Source organism: Phascolarctos cinereus, unplaced genomic scaffold, assembly GCF_003287225.1.
Source record: "Phascolarctos cinereus isolate Bilbo 61053 unplaced genomic scaffold, phaCin_HiC Scaffold_2;HRSCAF=192, whole genome shotgun sequence".
NCBI lineage: Eukaryota > Metazoa > Chordata > Mammalia > Diprotodontia > Phascolarctidae > Phascolarctos > Phascolarctos cinereus.
Genome location: NW_027555625.1, coordinates 214250763 through 214271334, shown reverse-complemented (window position 1 = coordinate 214271334; position 20572 = coordinate 214250763). Strand labels below are relative to the sequence as shown.

The 20572-nt window shown below is 39.9% G+C and overlaps 1 protein-coding gene across 2 annotated transcripts in view; it reads left to right on the top strand.

Moving 5' to 3' along the window:
* Positions 1-14561: 14561 nt before the first annotated feature.
* The window catches only part of SLC30A6 (solute carrier family 30 member 6), a 40354-nt gene continuing 34343 nt past the window's right edge, over positions 14562-20572 (top strand). Inside the window, exons 1-2 of one of the 2 annotated variants that reach the window (XM_020972356.2) lie at positions 14562-14637; positions 18064-18150. In XM_020972356.2, coding sequence (XP_020828015.1) covers positions 14635-14637; positions 18064-18150 — 90 coding nt within the window. In that variant the 5' untranslated portion in view covers positions 14562-14634. Of the gene's footprint in view, positions 14638-14672; positions 14741-18063; positions 18151-20572 lie in introns of those variants that run through there. The other variant, XM_020972358.2, reaches the window with a different exon arrangement.

Here is a 20572-nt window from a genome sequence, read left to right as displayed (position 1 = left end):
GCCCTAAACTGCTGGGTGTTTTAAGGCTTTGTCCATTTGCAGATCTGGAGAGGTTTTTTAGCTATAATGCAACACTATCCTCCCCTGGCCAAAGAATAACTTTGTTTATTCAGGATGATCTCTAATTCAAGTTTATTGGCCTGTATGATAAAAAACCAACATTTCCCACCTTTAAGAAGCTTATAATATAGAGATGGTGGTAGGCAGCAGAATTAATTGAATACAGCATTTTCAGAAGTAAATACAAAGTAACTTTTCCAGATAGAACAGCTATCTATTTACTCAGTAACTTCAAGAAGAAGAGAGTACTAGCGGTAAAGGAGTTTGGGAGGGGAGGCTGACAGTGCACAATCAAGAAAAGTGGCATGTGCTTTGAAGGGAGCTAGGGATTCTATGAAACAGGCTTTTTTTTTTAAAGGCAGTGAATTCCTGACATATGGGACCATTTGTGCCAACGCACAGGGGCTGCCAATGGCAATGACCCATCTTTCCCAAACAGCTAGCAAGCTGGTGTGCCTTCAATGGAAAATGCATAAAGGGGAGGAATGTGAAATAAGACTGGAAGGGTAGATGTGAGCAGCTGTGGAGAGTTTTAGGCGCCAGGCTAAGGATCCCAAAGGCAATAAGAAACCACTGAAGATTTTTAAGTAGGAGTGATATGGTGCTTTAGGAATAATGATTTTGCAACTGTTTGGAGGATGGATTAGAGAAGAGGAATTCCTGGAAGCAGGAAGAAAACCTAGGATGCCATTGCAGTAGTAAGTGAGAAGTGATGCAGCCCTAAATGGGATTAGAGTCTGTGTGGATGGCCAAAGTGGGACAAAAATAAGAGATGCTGTGAAGGGAAAATCAGAAAGATTTGGCAACTGGAGGAGAGGGTTGCAGGAAAATGAAGAGCTAGGGAGCTACAATGTTGCAATACTAGATGACTGAAAGGATTGCAGTACCATTGAAAGAAATGAGGAAAGTGGAAGAAGGGATGTTTTTAGTGATTAATATGAGTTCTGTTTGGACATGCTTAGTTTATGAAGACTATGCAATATCTGGGTGGAAGTATTCTAGAAGGCTGTTGGAGTATATGAAATGAGGGCTACAAATATATACAGATTGAAACTATAAGGTCCCTTTGTCTTCAATAGAACTCTCAAGAAGCTCACATTCTAATAGGTAGAACAAAACATAAGAGGGTCTTGCTGCAAGGCTGATGGAAAGGCCCAGTGGTCCATAGGGTATGGCAGAAAGCAAGGTCTGGTGGTCCTGGCCTTAAAAACAAATAAATAAACAAATGAACTTTTAATTATTGTAAAGCCTGGTAAAGCTGTATTTATTCATTCAACAAATACTTCCTAAAACATCTCCAGTTTTCTAGGAATTGACAGAGACACAAAGAATTAAAGGATATTCCCTGATCTCAAGGAGTTTTTGTGCTAGTAGCTGACAAAACAGGCACAAGAATAGCTATGCACATTAAGTGTCTGTTTTACACAGACAATGTGCCAGGTGCTGGGATTACATAGGCAAAAAGGAAATTAGTCCCCACCTAGGAGGTAGTAACATTTTCTCTTACATATACAAAGATAAATAAAAAATATATATAAGTAATTTGGCAAGGCGGGGGGAGTAATTTGTAGCAGTGTAAGAAACTCCATTTAAGGAGGGCACACAGGATAGACACCTCATTTCCTGCCCCAATGCACTCATTTTAGATTTTTTTTTTTACTTTTCCACTATGCCCCGTGCCTACCCCCTTGTTCCTTCTTTTGTGTATTTTCTTTCCCTATTAGATTGTAAACTGCTTGAGAGCAGGGATTTTTTTTTCCTATTTGTATCTCTAGCACTTAGCATAATGGTTGGCTAATAGTAGGTGTTTAGTAAATGTTTATTGACTATCAGAAAAGGCCTGGATAGGAGGGGTCACTTGAACTGAGCCCTAAGTAGAGCTAAGGATTCCAAGAGGAAGCAGTCACTACCCTCTATAAGCTTGTACCATAAAGGAAGAAACAACATACAAAAAGAGGCAGGAATGCCAGGATCTGGGGATGGGAGGGAATACCAGGGGATACCTAGCCATGGGGAACATCTTGCTCCATGGAATTGAAACCAAGCAAAGTGGCCAATGCAAAGGCTTGGCCAGGATTGTGGTTGTGAGTGAAGACAACATATACAAGAGATGATGTGAAAGTAAAAACAAGATTTGGCAGTGAACTGAGATGAATGAGTGAAGGTGCAGCTGTTATTAGAAAAAGTGGCCAGGGAAACTATGTCCTTGGCAGGAAGCTAGGTTTCAGGTAAAACAACACCCTAGAGCAGCTAGGTGGCACAGTGGAGAGAGTGCCAAGCCTGGAGTCAGAAAGATTCATATTCCTGAATTCAAATCTGGCCCCAAACACTTACTAGCTGTGTGACCCTGGGCAAGTCACTAATCCTATTTGCTTCATCTGTCAAATGAGCTGGAGAAGGAAATGGCAAACAATTCCAGTATCTCTGCCAAGAAAACCCCAATGGGATCATGAAGGCTCAGACATGACTGAAAAATGGCTGAATTGAAGGTGCAGGAGAGGAAAAGATTTAGGATGAAGGAATTTTGCTGCCTATGAAACAGGCATCCCAGAGAGCACAGGGGAAAGGCAGGGTAAGGTTAGGATGAAACTTTGGGGTGGAAGGGTTGAGGGAGATGGAAATAATTAGGTGGTGGGGGATATAGAGTTCAGTTTGGATGATGATTTATAGGAATTCCAAGTTACCAGGATGTGAAGGGTATGATCAGCTGTGGGAATGTTCATCACTGAGGAGAGGGTGCCGCTCCTCTACCCTCATAGGACAGGTGCAGCAACAGATTGGAGGCCTGAAGTTGAGGGGAAGGTTGTTCTTTGCATTGGGGGTTATCCACATTCCAGTTAGGGGATTGGGCTGGCAGTAGGAAGAAGATATCTTGCGTTGGTACAGATGGAAGATGCGCAGCCTGGCTCCTAGTGGCCTTTCCTCAGGGGATATTTGGGAATCCTCTTTATGGAACTGATAACTGAAACACATAGGAGTTGATGAAAACACCAAGATGCTTTTTAGAAAGAAGAGAAAATGGATAGATATATATCTACATATAGAAGTACTAGCAAGAAAATTTCCTCTGTTCCAGTATACTAGTTGATGGGGGGAAAATTACCTATTATACTCTGTAAAATCTAAGCCTTGCCTTTCTAGATAAGAAAGAGAAAACTTAGGGAGAAAAGGAAGAAAAACTAGTTATGTATCAGCACTGTAACTGAATTTTCTCTCAGATTACTTCTGAACTTAACCTAACCCTGCAAAAATTAACTCAACACTCTTATTCAGGTAAATAATACGTCATGACAAATCATAATTAGAAATAAAACAAATGCAATGTAGTGTCCTCTCATTCTACTTCTACAGACTTCAGCCAAATAGTGTACATGTTTTTCATGGGCTGAGTAGTTATCACTACTAAAAAGTAACTCACATTACTTCCTTCAACATACTTTAAGGGCGGGGGGCAGTGCCAAGATGGCAGAGTAAAAGCAGTGCTCTCCCCGAAATCCCTCTAAATACCTGTAAAAATAGCTGTAAACAAATTCTAAACCAGCAGAACCCACAAAAAGACAGAGTGAAAAAATTTCCAGCCCAAGAAAACCTGGATGGTTGATTGGAAAGGTCTGTTGCATCAGGTTGGGAGAGGAGCACAGTTCAGCATGGGCTGTGCAGGCAAAGACTAGGCCTCAGTGAACCTGCAGCAGGCCTCAGGGGACTGAATCAAGGGGAGCTGTGGTGGTTTCCAGACTTCTCAAACCACAAATGCCAAAGACAACTTAGAAGGTCAGTAGGAAAGGTCTGTGGGACCTGGGTGATAGAGGAGCTCAGTCCAGCCCCAGTCCTGGCACAGCCTGGGGCTATGGCTGCTTTCAGAGCTCTCGGCCCACGGACAGAGGGAGGATCCAAAGGCTGATTAGAGAAGGATTGCAGGGATCCCTTTGCTGATGCTGAGGGAGGATTCTCTTGCTTTGCCCCTGCTTGGATCTAGGTCGCAGTCCTGGGTGGTGGCCCTGGGGTGAGGAGGAGTGCTGGCCTGGTAGAGCTTGAGGCCTTGGTGAGAGGAAATCCTCCTCACAGTTCCAAGGAAGAAAAGAGTGTTTGTGGTTACTCATAGACCAGAGCACAGGCCAGGAAAGGAGTAAACACCTCTTCTTTGATCACATCACTTGGAAGAACTGAAAATTTGTAAGTCCCTAGAAGTATGTCTGAAAACAGCTGCACAAAACCCCTGTAGCTTGGGACAGTATATTTTCCACACTGGAAGCAGACCCCTACCTTAACAAAGAGTTTAATAGTCAAATAATTGGCTGGGAACATGAGTGAAAGTCAGATCACAGAATCTTACTTTGGTGACAAAGAAGATCAAAACAAACAACCAGAAGAAGACAATAAAGTCAAAGCTCCTACATCCAAAGCCTCTAAGAAAAATTGGAGTCAGTCCCAGGCCATGGAGGAGCTCAAAAAGGATTTTGAAAAGCAAGTAAGAGAAGTAGAGGAAAAACTGGGAAGAGAAATGAGAGTGATGCAAGAAAATCATGAAAAACAAGTCAACAGGTTGCTAAAGGAGACCCCCCAAAAAATACTGAAGAATATAACACCTTAAAAAATAGCCTAACCCAAATGGCAAAAGAGGTCCAAAAAGCCAATGAGGAGAAGAATGCCTTAAGAAGCAGAAATGGCCAAATGGAAAAGGAAATCCAAAACCTCACTGAAGAAAATACTTCCTTAAAAATCAGAATGAAGCAAATGGAAGCTAACAACTCTATGAGAAATCAAGAAATTGTAAAACAAAACCCAAAGAATAAAAAAATAGAAGACAATGTGAAATATCTCACTGGGGAAACAACTGACCTGGAAAATAGATCCAGGAGAGATATTCTGAAAATTATTGGATTACCTGAAAATCATGATCAAAAAAAGAGCCAAGACATCATCTTTCAAGAAATTATCAAGGAAAACCGCCCTGATATTCTAGAACCAGAGGGTAAAATAGAAATTGAATCCACTGATCACCTCCTGAAAGAGACCCCCAAAGGAAAGCTCCTAGAAATATTATAGCCAAATTCCAGAATTCCCAAGTCAAGGAGAAAATATTGCAAGCAGCAAGAAACAATTCAAGTATTGTGGAAATACAATCAGGATAACACTAGATTTAGCAGCTTCTACATTAAGGGATCAAAGGGCTTGGAATATGATATTGCGGAAGTCAAAGGAACTAGGATTACAACCAAGAATCACTTACCCAGCAAAATTGAATATAATCCTTCATGGGGAAAAACAGACATTCAGTGAAATAGAGGACTTTCAAGTGTTCTTGATGAAAAGAACAGAGCTGGATAGAAAATCTGGACTTATTAAAGTTGAACTGTTTACATTCCTACAAGGAAAGATGATATTTGTAACTCATGAGACCTTTCTCAGGATTAGGGTAGGGAACATATATAGACAGAGGGCACAAGGTGAGTTTGATATGAAGGGATGATATCTAAAAATTAAAATTAAGGGGTGAGAGAATTGTACAGGGAGAAGAAGAAAGGAAGAGGTAGAATAGGGTAAATTATCTCACATAAAAGAGGGAAGAAAAAGTTTTTACAGTGGAGGGGAAGAAGGGAGAGGTGAAAAGGAATGAGTGAATCTTCCTGTCACTGGATTTGGTTTAAGGAGGGAATAACATACACACTCAATTGGGTATGGAAATCTATCTTACCCTACAGGAAAACGGGGGGAAGGGGATAAGAGAGGAGGGGATAACAGAAAGTAGGGCAGATTGGAGGAGAGGGTAATCAGAAGCAAACACTTTTGAAGAGGGACAGGGTGAAAGGAGAGAATAGAATAAATGGAGGGTGGGATAGGATGAAGGGAAATATAGTTAGTTTTTCACAATGTGGCTATTATGGAAGTGTTTTGCATGACTCCACATGTATAAAACCTGTATCGAGTTGCTTGCCTTCTCAGTGAAGGTGGGTGGGCAGGGAGGAAGGAAGAGAGTTTGGAACTCAAAAATTTAAAAACAAATGTTAAAAATTGTTTTTACATGCAACTGAGAAATAAGATATACAGGCAATGGGGTATAGAGATCTCTCCTGCCCTAGAGGTAAATAGAAGGGGGAGGGGATAAAAGAAGGGGTGGTAATATAAGGGAGGGAAGATGAGGGGAAGGGGTATTCTGAATGCATGGAGTGGGGGAGGGGAGAGATAGGGAGAAAATTTAGAACTCAAGATCTTGTGGAAGTGAATGTTGAAAACTAAAAATAAATAAATTTTTTTAAAAAGAAACATACTTTAAGGTCCTACTCTGTGCTAGTCTCTGTACTAGACACTGGTTACATAAAAACAATGATCGCTCCCTCAAAGCAATCCCATGTAGGACAGGTACTATTATACCTATTTGGTAAATGAGAAAACTGATTCAGGATGATGGAGTGTTTTCTTCAGGCTTGTAAATGCCAGGCAGAGATTCTTGGTCTTCTGACTCCAAGTCTTGTAGTCTTTTTTTTTTTTTAACTTTCTACTCTCCCTCTCAAATTCTTAACTTCCATTAGGGTGGTATTTATGACAGTCAAATCAACAAACATTCATTAAGTACTACGTGCCAGGCACTGTGCTAAGCCCTGGGGACAAAGGCAAAAAAGTCCCTGTTCTTAAGGATCTCAGTCTAATATAGGAGATAACATGTAAACAACTATGTAAGAACAAGAAGGAGACAATAAACTGGCAATAATCTTAGAGGAAAGTCATGACATTCACAATTGCCCATAAATATGTCATCCACCTCAACGGAATAGGTTACATACACAAGACAGAGTAGTCAAATGACTATCAAACAGTAATCTATTGTTTGATCTACTGTTGAGAGAGAGAGAGAGAGAGAGAGAGAGAGAGAGAGAGAGAGAGAGAGAGAGAGAGAGAGAGAGAGAAAGGGAGAGAGAGAAAACATTTGCAGTGAAGTGAAGATTATTTGGGTTATGTTGGGTGAGGGCAAGTAGAGGAGGGTAAGAGAAGTGTGGGATCAGAATAGGAAAGAAATAAGACATGTAGTTTGAAAGGGGCTTTAATCAAAATCCACTAGAGGAATAAGTAGATAGAAGGAAAGGCAAGGTTTAAGCATGTGAGAATGAGAGGTGCACAGGCAGAAAGCTGTAATCTGTTTGCATGGACAGTGAATAGAGGGTTTGAGAGTAAACAGTTTGGAACCTTGAAAGAAAAAGTTGTTGGTAAAGATTTTGTTCTCTTCCTTCACATTTCTTAACTGTGGTCAGGTTCTTTCCATCACTGCCCTCCCCCTCTACACACCCCTGGAATGACTGGTTTATTGTTTCACAGCTAGAGAAGAAGGTCATTTCACTGATTAGAAGGAATTGGACTGGCACTTAACCCTTTCCTAGCTCATGAAAAAGCGGAAAGTTTTTGTGTATCAGGACACAACCAAAAGGTAATTGAATTCATTCTGGCCTCATTTAATTTTAAGTGAAATGTGTCACTCCTAATTTGATGCTTAAAGATAAGTCAGAATTTATTATATCATTTGGCACTAAGACAAATTGGGAAAATGCACAGATCTGAAATGTTTTTTAACTTTTTATTTATGTATTTTTAGTTTTCAACACTCACTTCCACAAGATTTTGAGTTCCAAATTTTCTCCCCATCTCTCCCCTCCCTCACCCCAAGATGGTATGCATAGTGAATGCCCCTTGCCCCAATCTGCCATATCACCACCCCCTTTCTCTTATCCTCTTCCCCTTCTATTTTCCTGTAGCACAGGATAGATTTCCATACCCCATTGCCTGTATATCTTATTTCCCAGTTGCATGTAAAAACGATTTATAGACTTAACTATATTTCTCTCCATCCTATCATGACCTGTTTATTCTATTCTCTCCTTTGACCCTGTCCCTCCTCAAAAGTGTTTGCTTCTGATTACCCCCTCCCCCAACCTGCCCTCCCTTCTATCATCTCCTTTTATCTTATCCCCTTCCTCCCTATTTTCCTATAGGGTAAGATAGATTTCCAAATCCAATGAGAGGAAGATTTACTCATTCCCTCTCCCCTCTCCCCTCTTCCCTTCCACCGTAAAAGCTTTTCTTTGCTTTTTTTTTTTTTTTTTTGGTTAGGCAATGGGGTTAAGTTACTCGCCCAGGGTCACACAGCTATTAAGTGTTATGTGTCTGAGGCCGCTTTTGAACTCAGGTCCTCCTGAATCCAGGGCCAGTGCTCTATCCACTACGCCACCTAGCTGCCTCTTTTCTTGCTTTTTTTATGTGAGATAATTTACCCTATTTTACCTCTCCCTTTCTCCTTCTCCCTGTACAATCCTCTCTCACCCCTTAATTTATTTTTTAGATATCATCATTAGACATCAGCTTTTTTTCCTTCCTTGGTGGTGGCTCTTCTCAATGGCATGGAAAAGGGCTATCTCATGTTAGCTACCAGCCTTGTTTTCCCTTCACTAGTCAGCCCCAACTCCCACTTGGTATTCTTTCTGTATCCTGCTGACTACACTGGAATTCTGTTAGATCCAGAATTCCCCCAACTAGGGAAATCTTGCATCTCCCTCCCAAACAGTGGGAGAAATTTAATACCAAATGATTTAAATATCATTTTTAGAAATCAGATTTAGGAATCATAGTATCATTTATGTTCACTCTATTCACCGTCCATGCAGATTTAGATATCAACTCACCTTGTGCCCTCTGTCTATCCATCTATCTACCTATCTACCTAAATACACACATATATATTTATATTCCCTACAACTACCTTAATCCTGAAAAAGGTCTCATGAGTTACAAATATCATCTTTCCATGTAGGAATGTAGTCAGTTCAACTTTAATAAGTCTCTTATGATTTCTCTTTCCTGTTTACCTCTTCATGTTTCAGTTGAGTCTTGTATTTGAAAGTCAGATTTTCTATTCAGCTCTGGTCTTTTCATCAAGAATGCTTGAAAGTTCTCTATTTCATTGAATATCCATTTTTCCCCCTGAAGGATTATGCTCAGTTTTGCTGGGTAGGTGATTCTTGGTTGTTATCCTACCTCCTTTGACCTCTGGAATATCATATTCTAAGCCTTCTTATGTAGCCCTTAATGTAGAAGCTGCTAAATCTTGTGTTATCCTGATGTGTTTCCACAACACTTGAATTGTTTCTTGCTGCTTACAATATTTTCTCCTTGACCTGGGAATTCCGGAATTTGGCTATAATATTCCTAGGACCTTCTAAGTTGTCTTTGGTGTTTTAGGGTTGAGAAGTCTAGAAACCACCACAGCTGCCCATGATTCAGTCTCCTGAGGCCTGCTCCATCTTTGCCTGTGCATCCTACGCTGAACTGCACTCCTCTCCCAGTCCCCCACAAGAGACCTTTCCCATCAACCATCCAGGTCATCTTTGGATGGAAATTTGTTTCATTCTGTCTTTTTGTGGGCTCTGCTGCTCTAGAATTTGTTTAGTCATTTTTACAGGTATTTGCAGAGGTTTGAGGGAGAAGTCAAGCAAGTCACTGCTTTTGCTCTGCCATCTTGGCTCCGCCCCCTTGAAATCTGTTAACTGGGTGACCTTAAGCAAGTTACCTCAGCTTATTTCACATGACAGTAAAATGCCTAACCTAATGCCTGGCAAACACTATAAATTTTAATTGTTATTATTAGTTCCTTAATTAGATGTGATTGGTATACAATGCCAGTGATGATGAGAAGCTTGATTTTCTGTGTAAGGTTATTTGGAAATGCATTCAACAGAACTAAAGTCACCTGATTAGTAATGGGTTTGGTTCAATTTCAAATACATAATAATATTGTTTCAAATTGGTAAACTTTTGTTATCAGTTATGTCAAGCAACTTTTCATAAGTTGGATATTATTAGAACATGAACTGAAAGAAGTTAAAAGATGGCAGAAAAATTATTTAAAACCAATTATGTTATTTTATCAGCCTGAGTAACTCTGTCTTATAATGTTTTATAACTGCCATGTAGGGAACTGGATATTTCCACCTCTGCCTGTAATTAAGAGGAAGTTACATCTAAAACAATCTGGCTATCACTTACGAAAGTTTTAAGATTGCTAATTAAGTTATTTGGGGTTATTGTTTTAATGTTAAAATCTAAAATTGGTAATTGATTACTGTGTGTGGAAAGGAGGGGATGAGGTGAAAGCCTGGATTGGTTCTGTACATTCAGGGAAGTCCGCCTTGGGGAAGGGAGGGGTGTCAAAGAGCACAGTCCACAGCAGTAACAAGGGTAAGTGGAGTGGATACTGCCAACTGCCCACCCTTAGGAAGACGGCCAAGGTCACCTCCAATGTAGGGTTTAGGGGGTGACCAAAGGCCTCATGTGCAGTTACCATATACTGAGATCCTAAAAAAATAAACAAACTGTGTCTGCTCTGATAGATACTGGTGCAGAATATGTGAGGCTATATAGGAATCCTGAAACACATCCTGGCAAGTGGGTAGCCATAGAAGGATACAGGATAAATTCAGTCAGGGCAAAGCAAACTAAATTAAGATTGAAAATAGGGGACTTGCCATCCACTGAGTTCGTGATTTACATTAGTCTGGAAGAATAATATATTATGGGGTAGGCAGGCAGAGGCATCAGGTCAGTCCTTTCTCTGGGGTCCCTGTCGATTCCCCTTATTTTGTAAACTTGCTAGGTTCCTAAAAACCATGTGTGTGGGCAAGGTCATCAGCCCTGGGAAAAGAGCTTGTTTGGGTTATGGAGTTCCTAAACAATGAACTTGGCTTGCTGAAGATTTGCAAGTTTAAGTATAATACAGAAATTATTTCTTTTATTTATTTATTTATGTTAGGTAATTGGGGTTAAGTGATTTGCCCAGGGTCACACAGCTAGTGTCAAGTGCTTGGTCTGAGGCTGTATTTGAACTCAGGTCTTCCCGATTTCAGGGCCGGTGCTGTATACACTGCGCCACCTAGCTGCCCCCAGAAATTATTTCTAATGATTAATCTTTGCACTAGGACAGAATTTAAACTTGAGAAGGAAAAAAAACAAGTGAAAGACGTTAAGTGAAATCTCTTTATGTATGTGAGTCCTGGTAAATTTTTATTGCTTATTGCAGCTCCATGAGAGTAAAAATAATTGGATTTAGCCCTAAGCTGTGATCAGTGAAACTTGCCATTTGAGGTGAAAGTTCTTAGGACTGTAACTGATTTATTTTGAAGTTTGAATTTAGGTATAGCTGTCTGATGGATCATTAAGTCAGTAATCCACCACTTCAGAGAAATGCCACAAGCTACTCAGAAGGAATATGATTCTGAACCGTTACAGGTGGAGGTCTGCATCTGGGAAAAAGCCAAGAGGACAACCTTGGCCTCAGCCTAAGGTGTGATCCTTCTGGCTCAGTTTCCCCATTATGTTCCTTTGAACAGGTATGAATGTTTCCCACCTGGCTATTCCTGAGTCTGGCCGTGAGGTGGAATTATTACTGCATGGTTGCTTGTTAAACTTTGACTCATACCTGAAATCAAACAGAGATAAGGCTGCTTTATCCTGTCATATATGTGCCCTTAGGCTTAAACGTGAAAGACCAGTTTGATGATGGTACAATTATGTTTCTGTTTTTTCCTTTTATAACAAATTTCTATAATCAGAGGAAGTGGTCAGTAGAAGAAATGAGCACAATGCAAGTATGTGAAATCTTGCTGTTTTCAATCTGAATGTACAACCATTCTATATCCCAAACAACTAGATAAATTAGTACTCGGGATTGTCATCAGCCTGCTAATGCATACATAGTGCATACATATAAGAGTGAATCCCTGAAATAGCTCATTCTTTCAGAATACTATGGAAATAAATGGATAAAGGTAAAATGTAAAACAAAGATATGAATCTATTAATTTTTTGGGTAGAAATCAGAAACATCTTTAGTTTGGTTTGGGGAAGATAATTTTAGTGCAATTTTCTTAGAAGGATGTAACTCATGGAATATTTTGTGTTACATTAAATGGAAAAGTCAATCTCATTCAAGTTTATTGCTAATGTGGAAACAGTACCTGCTCTACTGCATGTTCTATAGTTAGCTGTTTTATTATAAACAACTTATTGATATGCACTGTTTTGGAATTAATTGCTTAAATATCCTCCTAAGTCTTTTAGTATAATTAGTGTAAAGTCAGCCTCTTGTAAGTAAATTCATTTGTATAACCAATGAACCTAGGGGTGGAAAGCCTTTACCTGCAAGAGTGTTGTTACTCATGTTTTCATATACAGGATTAGATCCCCAAAAGCATCTGATCTTCCTAAAAGAACTGGAATCAGAGTAGAAAAGTTTGAGAAAGTAACAAGATCAGATAATCCTGTATATTAAATATAAATGATTCTAAGGGGCACGTAAAAACCTAAATTTTCTGAAGCTTCAAGCAAACTCTGGGTTCCTACTTTGATGTCCCCCCTTATAGCTCTATGGTTAAGATCAGAACTCTAAGGTTTGAGCTGATTTTCCCAATAGGAACTGGTTACTGGAGAAGAAAAATTTGAGAGGCTGTTTTGTAAAAGATTTTAGCAAGAACATCTAAGGAGTTTCTACAAGTAACTTGGAACCAGAAAAATAATTCCACTGAAGAGTTGCCCCTGAGGACAAGACATTTCCAGATGGCCCCATGAAAACATGTTCCAGAGACCAGACAACTACATGTGATGTCTAGATTTCAAGATGAAATTTGTTAATTAGGACATTGGGGGTAGGTTGATGATCACCATTGTACAAGTCTGCCCTTGACAAAAAGGGGGAAATTGAGAAAATCAAATTGTTCTGATCCCATTTTGTAACTGATTGTATTCTGTCATTTCCAATATGCTGTAAAACTGTCCAAGCCATGTTTATTTGTCTCTGAACCTGGTTCAGAAACTCAGCTGGCCTGTACTAAGTTCAGAAATTCAGCTCGCTCATTAATTCTCAGATGCCATTGGTTCTGCTTTCACCTCCCTAGGGGTGGAATAGAAAAAAACTGTAACAGCTGTGGTAATTTTTTCATCAGTCGTGTTGTTTTCCTATCTGTGCTTATATTGTTTGGGTGGTTTATGCTTACAAATGGAACCATCCTGGCTATACCCAAAAAGGCCCTAAACACCCTAGTACAGAGCCACCCAGAGATCTTGTGGAAGATACTTGGAAAGAATGTATGGGTGGCTTTTCTGGGGTGGATTTTGGGGTTTCGACTGGGGAAAAGCCACAAAATACAGTAATAAGTGAAAAGTCATAAAAACTTAAACTCTATGAAAGTAAAAGCCCAAAAGTGATGACTTGTTAAAAATCAAAACTTAAGATACTGAATCATAATTTAGACACTGAGTCAAAACTTAGATACTATGACCTAAGAAAGACAAAACAAGAATATCATGATCCATATGTGTCTGGTACATGATCAATACACAAATTTGTGTTTGGGCTTAACACTAGCTTAATGCCTAAGCTCATTACTCAGCAGAAAACCAAGAACAGCCACCAATTAGTAGTGATGCACTCTCTAGCTCCTCCTCCCTTTATCTGTTTTCTATAATTACCACTGGGATTTTTGGGGTTCTTTCATGGGAATCCACCATTAGTCTGGCTGCTGCCCCAGACCACTGATTATTTAAATTCTTGGCAGGGACTCATCATACTGGTCCCCAATGTAAGTAATCCAATTGATTAAACTACTACCTATAATCAGCCTGAAGCTCTTTGGTCTCTTCCTTTGGTATTAAACTGTTTCGGAGTGGGATACAGTATTCCCTAGGTGGGGGAATTCCGGACCTTACAACTGGTCACTGAGATTATAAATCGAAGAGCAGTCACATCTACCTACCGAGGTGGAGAGGGTTTTTCTCAGCTGGGAACTACTGGCACCAACGCAAATCAGAGGTGTATACACAGACATCCCCCCAAAAGCTTTCAGATAAAATCTACCATAAAACACATACACAGAGACACTCCCAAAAGCATTCAGACAATCTGCCGTAAGACGCATACATATACACCCTTCAGACAAGTCTATTATAAGACACCCACCATCACCAAAAGCCTTCAGACAAGTGTACCATAAGACACATCCCCCCAAAACAGCTTTCACACAAGCCTACCATAAGACACACAGATACTCAAAAAAACCCCCAAAAAGACAAAAAACCTTTGGTCAAGTCTATAATAAAACACCCCCCCCCCAAAAAAAGCTTTCAGACAAGTCTACCATAAGACACATATTTAGACATCCCAGAAAAGCCTTCGGGAAACTCTATCATGAATTGGAATCCCGGCTTTGCCACTTAATAATCTCTGCAAATTCAGGCAATTAACCTGCCTTCCCTTTGAGGCTATGAGCAGGTAAATTCGTGCTTCTTCCTCACTGCAGCCTGCGTGCTTGCTCGGCCCCTTCGGTTCAGCCTAAAGCGGTTCACAAACAACACAACTACTATGACCCCCTGACTCTCGTAGCTCCCTCCGAGATCTAGCCTTCCTCACTTCCGGATTCCTCTACCTCAGCCAATCGCCTGCGTTAGTCCCGCCCCTTCCGCTCGGAGGGAGGCGGGAGGGGGAGTAGCCGGCCAGTGGCAGAACGACTTCCGGCGGCGGGAGCTGCGCGGCCCCTTATCATGGTGAGTGGGCCGTGGGCCGTGGGCCGCGGGCCGAGGGGCCGGGACGCGGGGTACGTGGCGCTCCCTGGGAGCCTCCATTGTCCAGTGCGGCGGCCGTGGCCAGGTGGGGCGCGGACGTTTCGGCTGTCTTGCGTCCTCTGTCTCTCCGGAAGCGAGGCGGCAGCTGCTTCCTGGAAGGTTCCCCCACACTCGCACTCCGCGCCCGCTCTCGGCTTTCTCTTCCCATCTCTCGGGGCCTCCGGACTCCCGGGTTGTCGGGGCTGCCGGCGACCTTGGGTTCGGCTCCTGCTGCCTTCACGGGCCCGGGGGCAGCTGCGGTTGCCCGCCGGATTGGAGTCAACTTCCCGCGCCCTCGGGTTGCCCAGTGCTGTGATCGGTCCACAGGTGCCTGGGGCTCCACTCTGCTTTTTTTCTTAATGTAAAGATAACTAGACTAAGAGGCGCCCCGCAGGGCATGAGCGGTCCCAGGACATTAGCAAAGAGTTCTCAAAATGAGAATTGCTATTATTTCGAGGACAGTATAGACAAGCATTTATTAAGCACTTGTAGTGTACCAGGCTTTAAGGGCTCCACATCACAGAGAAATGCCATTCAAAACAAGTAAGATTTCATCTCCCCATATCCAGTGAATTGCCGAAGATGACTAGACAGGAATCGTCAACAAAGCATTTATAAAGTGCCTACTAAGTTTGGGTCCTGGGGTGCTGAGGATACAAAGAAAGGAAGAAAAGAAACAGTCCCAGCCATCGAGCTCGCCTTCTAATGGGGGAGACAGCACAAATATATATGTTTATAAGATATATATGTGTATGTTTGCCATATATGTTATATAATGGAGACAACACATGCAAATACATAAATATTGTTCAGTCTTTTCAGTTGTGTCCAACTCTTTGTAACGCCATATGGAGTTTTCTCGGGAAAGATACAGGAGTGGTTCACCATTTCCTGTACCCAGATCATTTTACAAATGAGAAAATTGAGGCAAATAGGATTAAGTGATTTGCCTAGGGTCACATAGCTAGTGTCTGAGGCCAGATTTGAAATCAGGAAGATGAGAATTCCTGACTCCAGGGCTGGCACTCTTTTCACTTCCCCACTTAGTTGCCCGTTTTGACAGTATATAGCTAGTAAATTGGAGATAATCAGAGGGAAGGCCCAAGGGTGTTAGGGCAGACCAGGAAAGACTTTCTGCATAAAGTAGGATTTGAGCTGAGTCTTGAAGAAATTCAGAGCGATGAACTTTTACTAAGGAAGAACTGGATTCAAATTTGGCTTAGGTCATTGGTTGTAACTGGACAAGTCATTTTCTGTGCCTGCTTTTCTCATTTGTGAAATGAAGGGGTTGAACTCAATGGCCTCTAAGGCCCCTTCCAGTCATAAATCTACATGATGCTATGAAGTTTCTAGGTACTCTCTGAGAGAACTGGAAGCCAGGATGAGAGATATTTGCCTTGGAAATTTGCTGCCTTGAAAATTATGTTTACTTATATTTTCCTCCCCCTTCTTTGTATCCCCAGAGTTTAACACAGTGTCTGGCACATAAGTACTCAATAAGTGCTGGGTGATTGAATGACTGACTTCTACTTTTACATGCTTGTTTTGCCCAGTAAAACTTAAGGGCAGGAACTGTTTAGTTTTGTCTTTGTATCCCTTGTGCACAGTACCTGGCACGTAGTAGGTATTCAGTAAATGTTTGTGAAATTGAGTCATTGAATTGAGGGGTCTCATGTCTCCTTGAATTAGAGAGGGAAGGGGTGTGTGTATAAGAAGCTACTTTCAGCTTTATTTCAAGATTTCTAATCTTTTGTCACAGCTCCATGCCTCTGCTCCCTGAAGGATTTGGTCATCTATTTAACTGGAGTATATCAATTACGTGGCCACTTGTAGCAGCCAAGTTAGAATTTTAAATTTTAGTTTAATGCGCTTTGATCCAGTAATACCACTACTAGGTCTGTATCTCAAAGAGATCCAAAAAGGGGGAAAGGACCTATTTATATAACAATATTTGTTGTAGCTCTTTTTGTAGTGTCCGTCATTTGGGGAATGGCTGAACAAATTGTGGTATACGAATGTAATGGAATACTGCTGTGTTATAAGACATGATGAGCAGGTTGATTTCAGAAGAACCTGGAAAGATTTACATGAACTGATGCTGAGTGAAGTAAGCAGAAGCAGGAGAACATCGTACACAGCAACAGCAACATTGTGACATGATTAACCTATGATAGACTTAGCTCTTCTCAGCAATATGATGATCAAAGACAATTCCAAAAGACTCCTGATGGAAATGCTAACCACATCCAGAAAAGGAACTATGGAGTCTGAATACATATAAAAGCATACTATTTTCACTTTTTTTTGTTTTTTTGTTTTTTTCTTTCCTATGGTTTTTTCCTTTTGTTCTGAGTCATCTTTCACAACATGACTAATGTGGAAATACGTTTAACATGATTATATATGTATTAACTATATCAGATTGTTTGCTCTTTGGAGGGGGAGGGAGGGAAGGAGAAAAATTTGGAACTCAAAATTTTACAAAAATTGAATGTTGAAAACTATCTTTACATGTAATTGGAAAAGAAATTAAAAAAAAAGAAATGAGCAGGCTGATTTCAGAAAAACCTGGGAAGACTTATATGAACTGTTGCAAAGTGAAGTGAGCAGAACCAGGAGAAAATTGTTCACAGTAACACCAGTAATGTACAATCATCTAACGGTAAACGACTTAGCTATTCTCAGCAATGCAATGATCCAAGACAGTTCCAAAGGACTCATGATGAAAAATGCTATCCAGTTCCAGAGAAAGAATTGATGGAGTCTGAATGCATATCAGAGCATACTATTTTTCACTTTCTGTATTTTTTATGTTTTTTTTCCCCTTTGGGTCTGTGTATTTCACAACACGACTAAAATGGTAAAATAAATAAATAAAGATGAAGCGAACTTAGGTTTAGTAATTATGTGCCCTTTACTCTCTGTGTGTAATTTCCAGAAAAAATTTGTTTAAATAAAGACATAGATATTGAAATACTTCACACTGATCAGTTGACTTATTTTTTTTATAATACTGAAAGCTTCTGGCTTTTCCTTCTTTAAAACCCAGCAGTTTTATACTTTTTATTTAAAATTCTTTAGTGTAGAGTTTGGACGATAGTTGTTTGAAATATATGGAAATTAGGGGTAATAGAGTATAGCATCAGGATACAGGATAGAGATTTTGTGAAAGTCTGTTGGGACTCTGTTGCTCTTATGGTTGTTTCAGAAATGCCATCTTAATAACATGGGCTCAGAATTAGCGGACTGATTGGCATCTCCCACTTCACATGGAATCTGTATTGTGAAAACAGATAAGACTCTCAGTAAAATGTTATGCTTACATATTAAAGAAATATTTACTTAGGTTACAGTGTTTCTTTTTTACAGGGGACAATACATCTCTTTCGAAAATCACAAAGATCTTTTGTTGGCAAGTTATCCCAGGAATTTAAATTGGTAGCTGCAGATCGAAGGGTAAGTCAATTTTTAATACATGGTTGTGATTATAATTTGAAGGAAATGCTTTAGGTAGAGATTATTGGTCTAATTTAAAAATTATTTGAAGAAAAATTGGTTAGTGTTTTTCCCATAATTTTAATTTTCTTCAGTGATGCTGATATGGTCAGGGGTATATTGTCTCATTCATAAGTTGAGCAGTAAACTAGAACAAAAGAAATAGTTGGTTGAGGTAAGACTATTTAAAAAACGGGTGAAGTTGTGAATAGCACATTTTTTGGTGGCATACCTAAGAATTTTTATCTATATTGTTTCTATTATAATCATTTTATTCAGAATAATAAAATGTAACTTTAATGAAATATGAATAATACACAGAAACTTTGGTACTGTTGACATTATTGTTGCATAGGACCAGGACCTGCTAACATTTTAGAATGATTTCGATTCTATATACTCTATAGTCAGTATGTTCTGTATGTTTAATTCAGTACCCTGATTATTAAATTTCAAATGGCATGCTTAACTGGTGATGTAAGAACAGAAAATTATTATAATGAATAATTTGCACTATAGGACACATGGGGAAATCTACTATACTTATATATGAGAAAAAAACCAACTTCAAAATTCTGTTTGTTTTGAAAGGATAAACTATTAACCTTGCCCAGCCTGGATCAGTTTTACAGTGTTCTTAAAAACACTGTGACTCTTACCCTATTAAACTTATGCTATCTAAGGCATATTAATCCTCACTCCTGGCTCCTTCCCTCAGTTTACTTTCTGTGCTTCTATTTCTGGGCTAAAAGATCATTCATTGCCAGAGAAAATAGCTTGACCTACTACAGAAAAATGTTGAATGATTTCAATTAGGACCGTTATTAAATGCACCTCAGTCCTTTTTTATCTGTCTCTTGTTGATTTCCTAGGGAAAATGTCCAGATCCACCATGTCTTCTTTCTTCTCCAGGCTCTACTCCTGACTGTCTGGATTTGCTCTACCATGCTCCTTCAGAGCACCTCTATCCCATTCCCCCTTTTCAGCTTCCTTTTGCATGTTGTCTTCCTCCATTATGACATAAAGAACTGTCTTTCTTTCTATTTTATTGGTATTCTCAGTGCTTAGCCCAGTGCCTGGCACTAGTAAGTGCTTCATTGATGCTTGTTGACTTATTGACTTGCCTGGAAGATCACTTTCATGAAAAGTGGGAATGCTAGTGCCTTGCTCATAATAGCCTCTTGATAAATGTTTGTTGAATTTAGTGTCTTTTGAAACAAGATCCTGGGGAAGCAGGAGGAAGTGTGATCAAAGGTGCAGGTGAAAAGATTGGTCTTAGTAGTATACCTGTGGACTCTTTATCTCTCCTTTGGAGAGAGGGTGGGGGCTAATGAAAAGAGTGCTGTATTTGGATTCAAAAGAACTGAGGCAAGTTACATCCTCTCTGTCTCTGTTTTTATAGGCAGCTAGGTTGCACCATAGATAGAGCATTGGGCTTAAGTTCTAATCCTGCCTCAGACAGTTAACTGTGTGACCCTGGGCAAGGCACTTAGCTTCTTGTTCTCAGTTTCCTCATCTGTAAAGTCAGGGGATTACAGTTTTAGTCATGGGCTCTGAGGTGCCTTGCAGCTTTAAATTATGCATGATCCTATGATGAGAAGGAGAAGAGAAGGTGGAGATGTTAAAGTTTAACAAATGGATGAGGGAAATTGAGGATAGGTGAATTTAATGGAACATTATTGAATCATAAGAAGTGATAGAAGAGACAGTTTCATAGAAATCTGAGAACACACATGAACTAAGCAAAAAGAGGGAAACAATTCATACAATAACAACATCATAAGAAAAAAACTTTAAGAGAGTTGTTCATTGCAACGACCAGCTATGCTTCCAGAGAACTGATGATAAAGAATGCTACCCACCTCTTAAGAGAGAGCTGATGGACTCAAGATATAGAGTAAGACATACTTTTTTTGACACAGCCGATGTGGACATTTGTTTTGCTTGGAGGAGAGCACATGCTCAAATGAACACACACACACACACACACACACACACACACACACACACACTCTCATTCATTTATTACAAGAGTTTTGGGGGTTTTGTTTTTGTATTTTTCTTTTTCATTGGGTAATAGGTGGTGGGAAGAGAGAAGTTAGGGATAGAGTAGCCAAAAGAAAAAGAAGGTCATTGAACTATTTTTTTTAAAGCACAGAAGAAAACATAAGGCCAGAAAGGATCGTAGACAAAAAGATAGTTTTGAAAGTTCATGTTGAATTTATTTTTAAAAAATTTTTAATATCTTTTTTAACAGTTCCAGAATTTCTCCCATTATTCCCCCAACCACCCCCCTCCCCCCCAAGCCATCCCAATGACAAAATTTTTTAAAGGAAAAAAAAGGAAAAAAATTCAGCAAAACCAAGGAATATCTTTTTTTTTT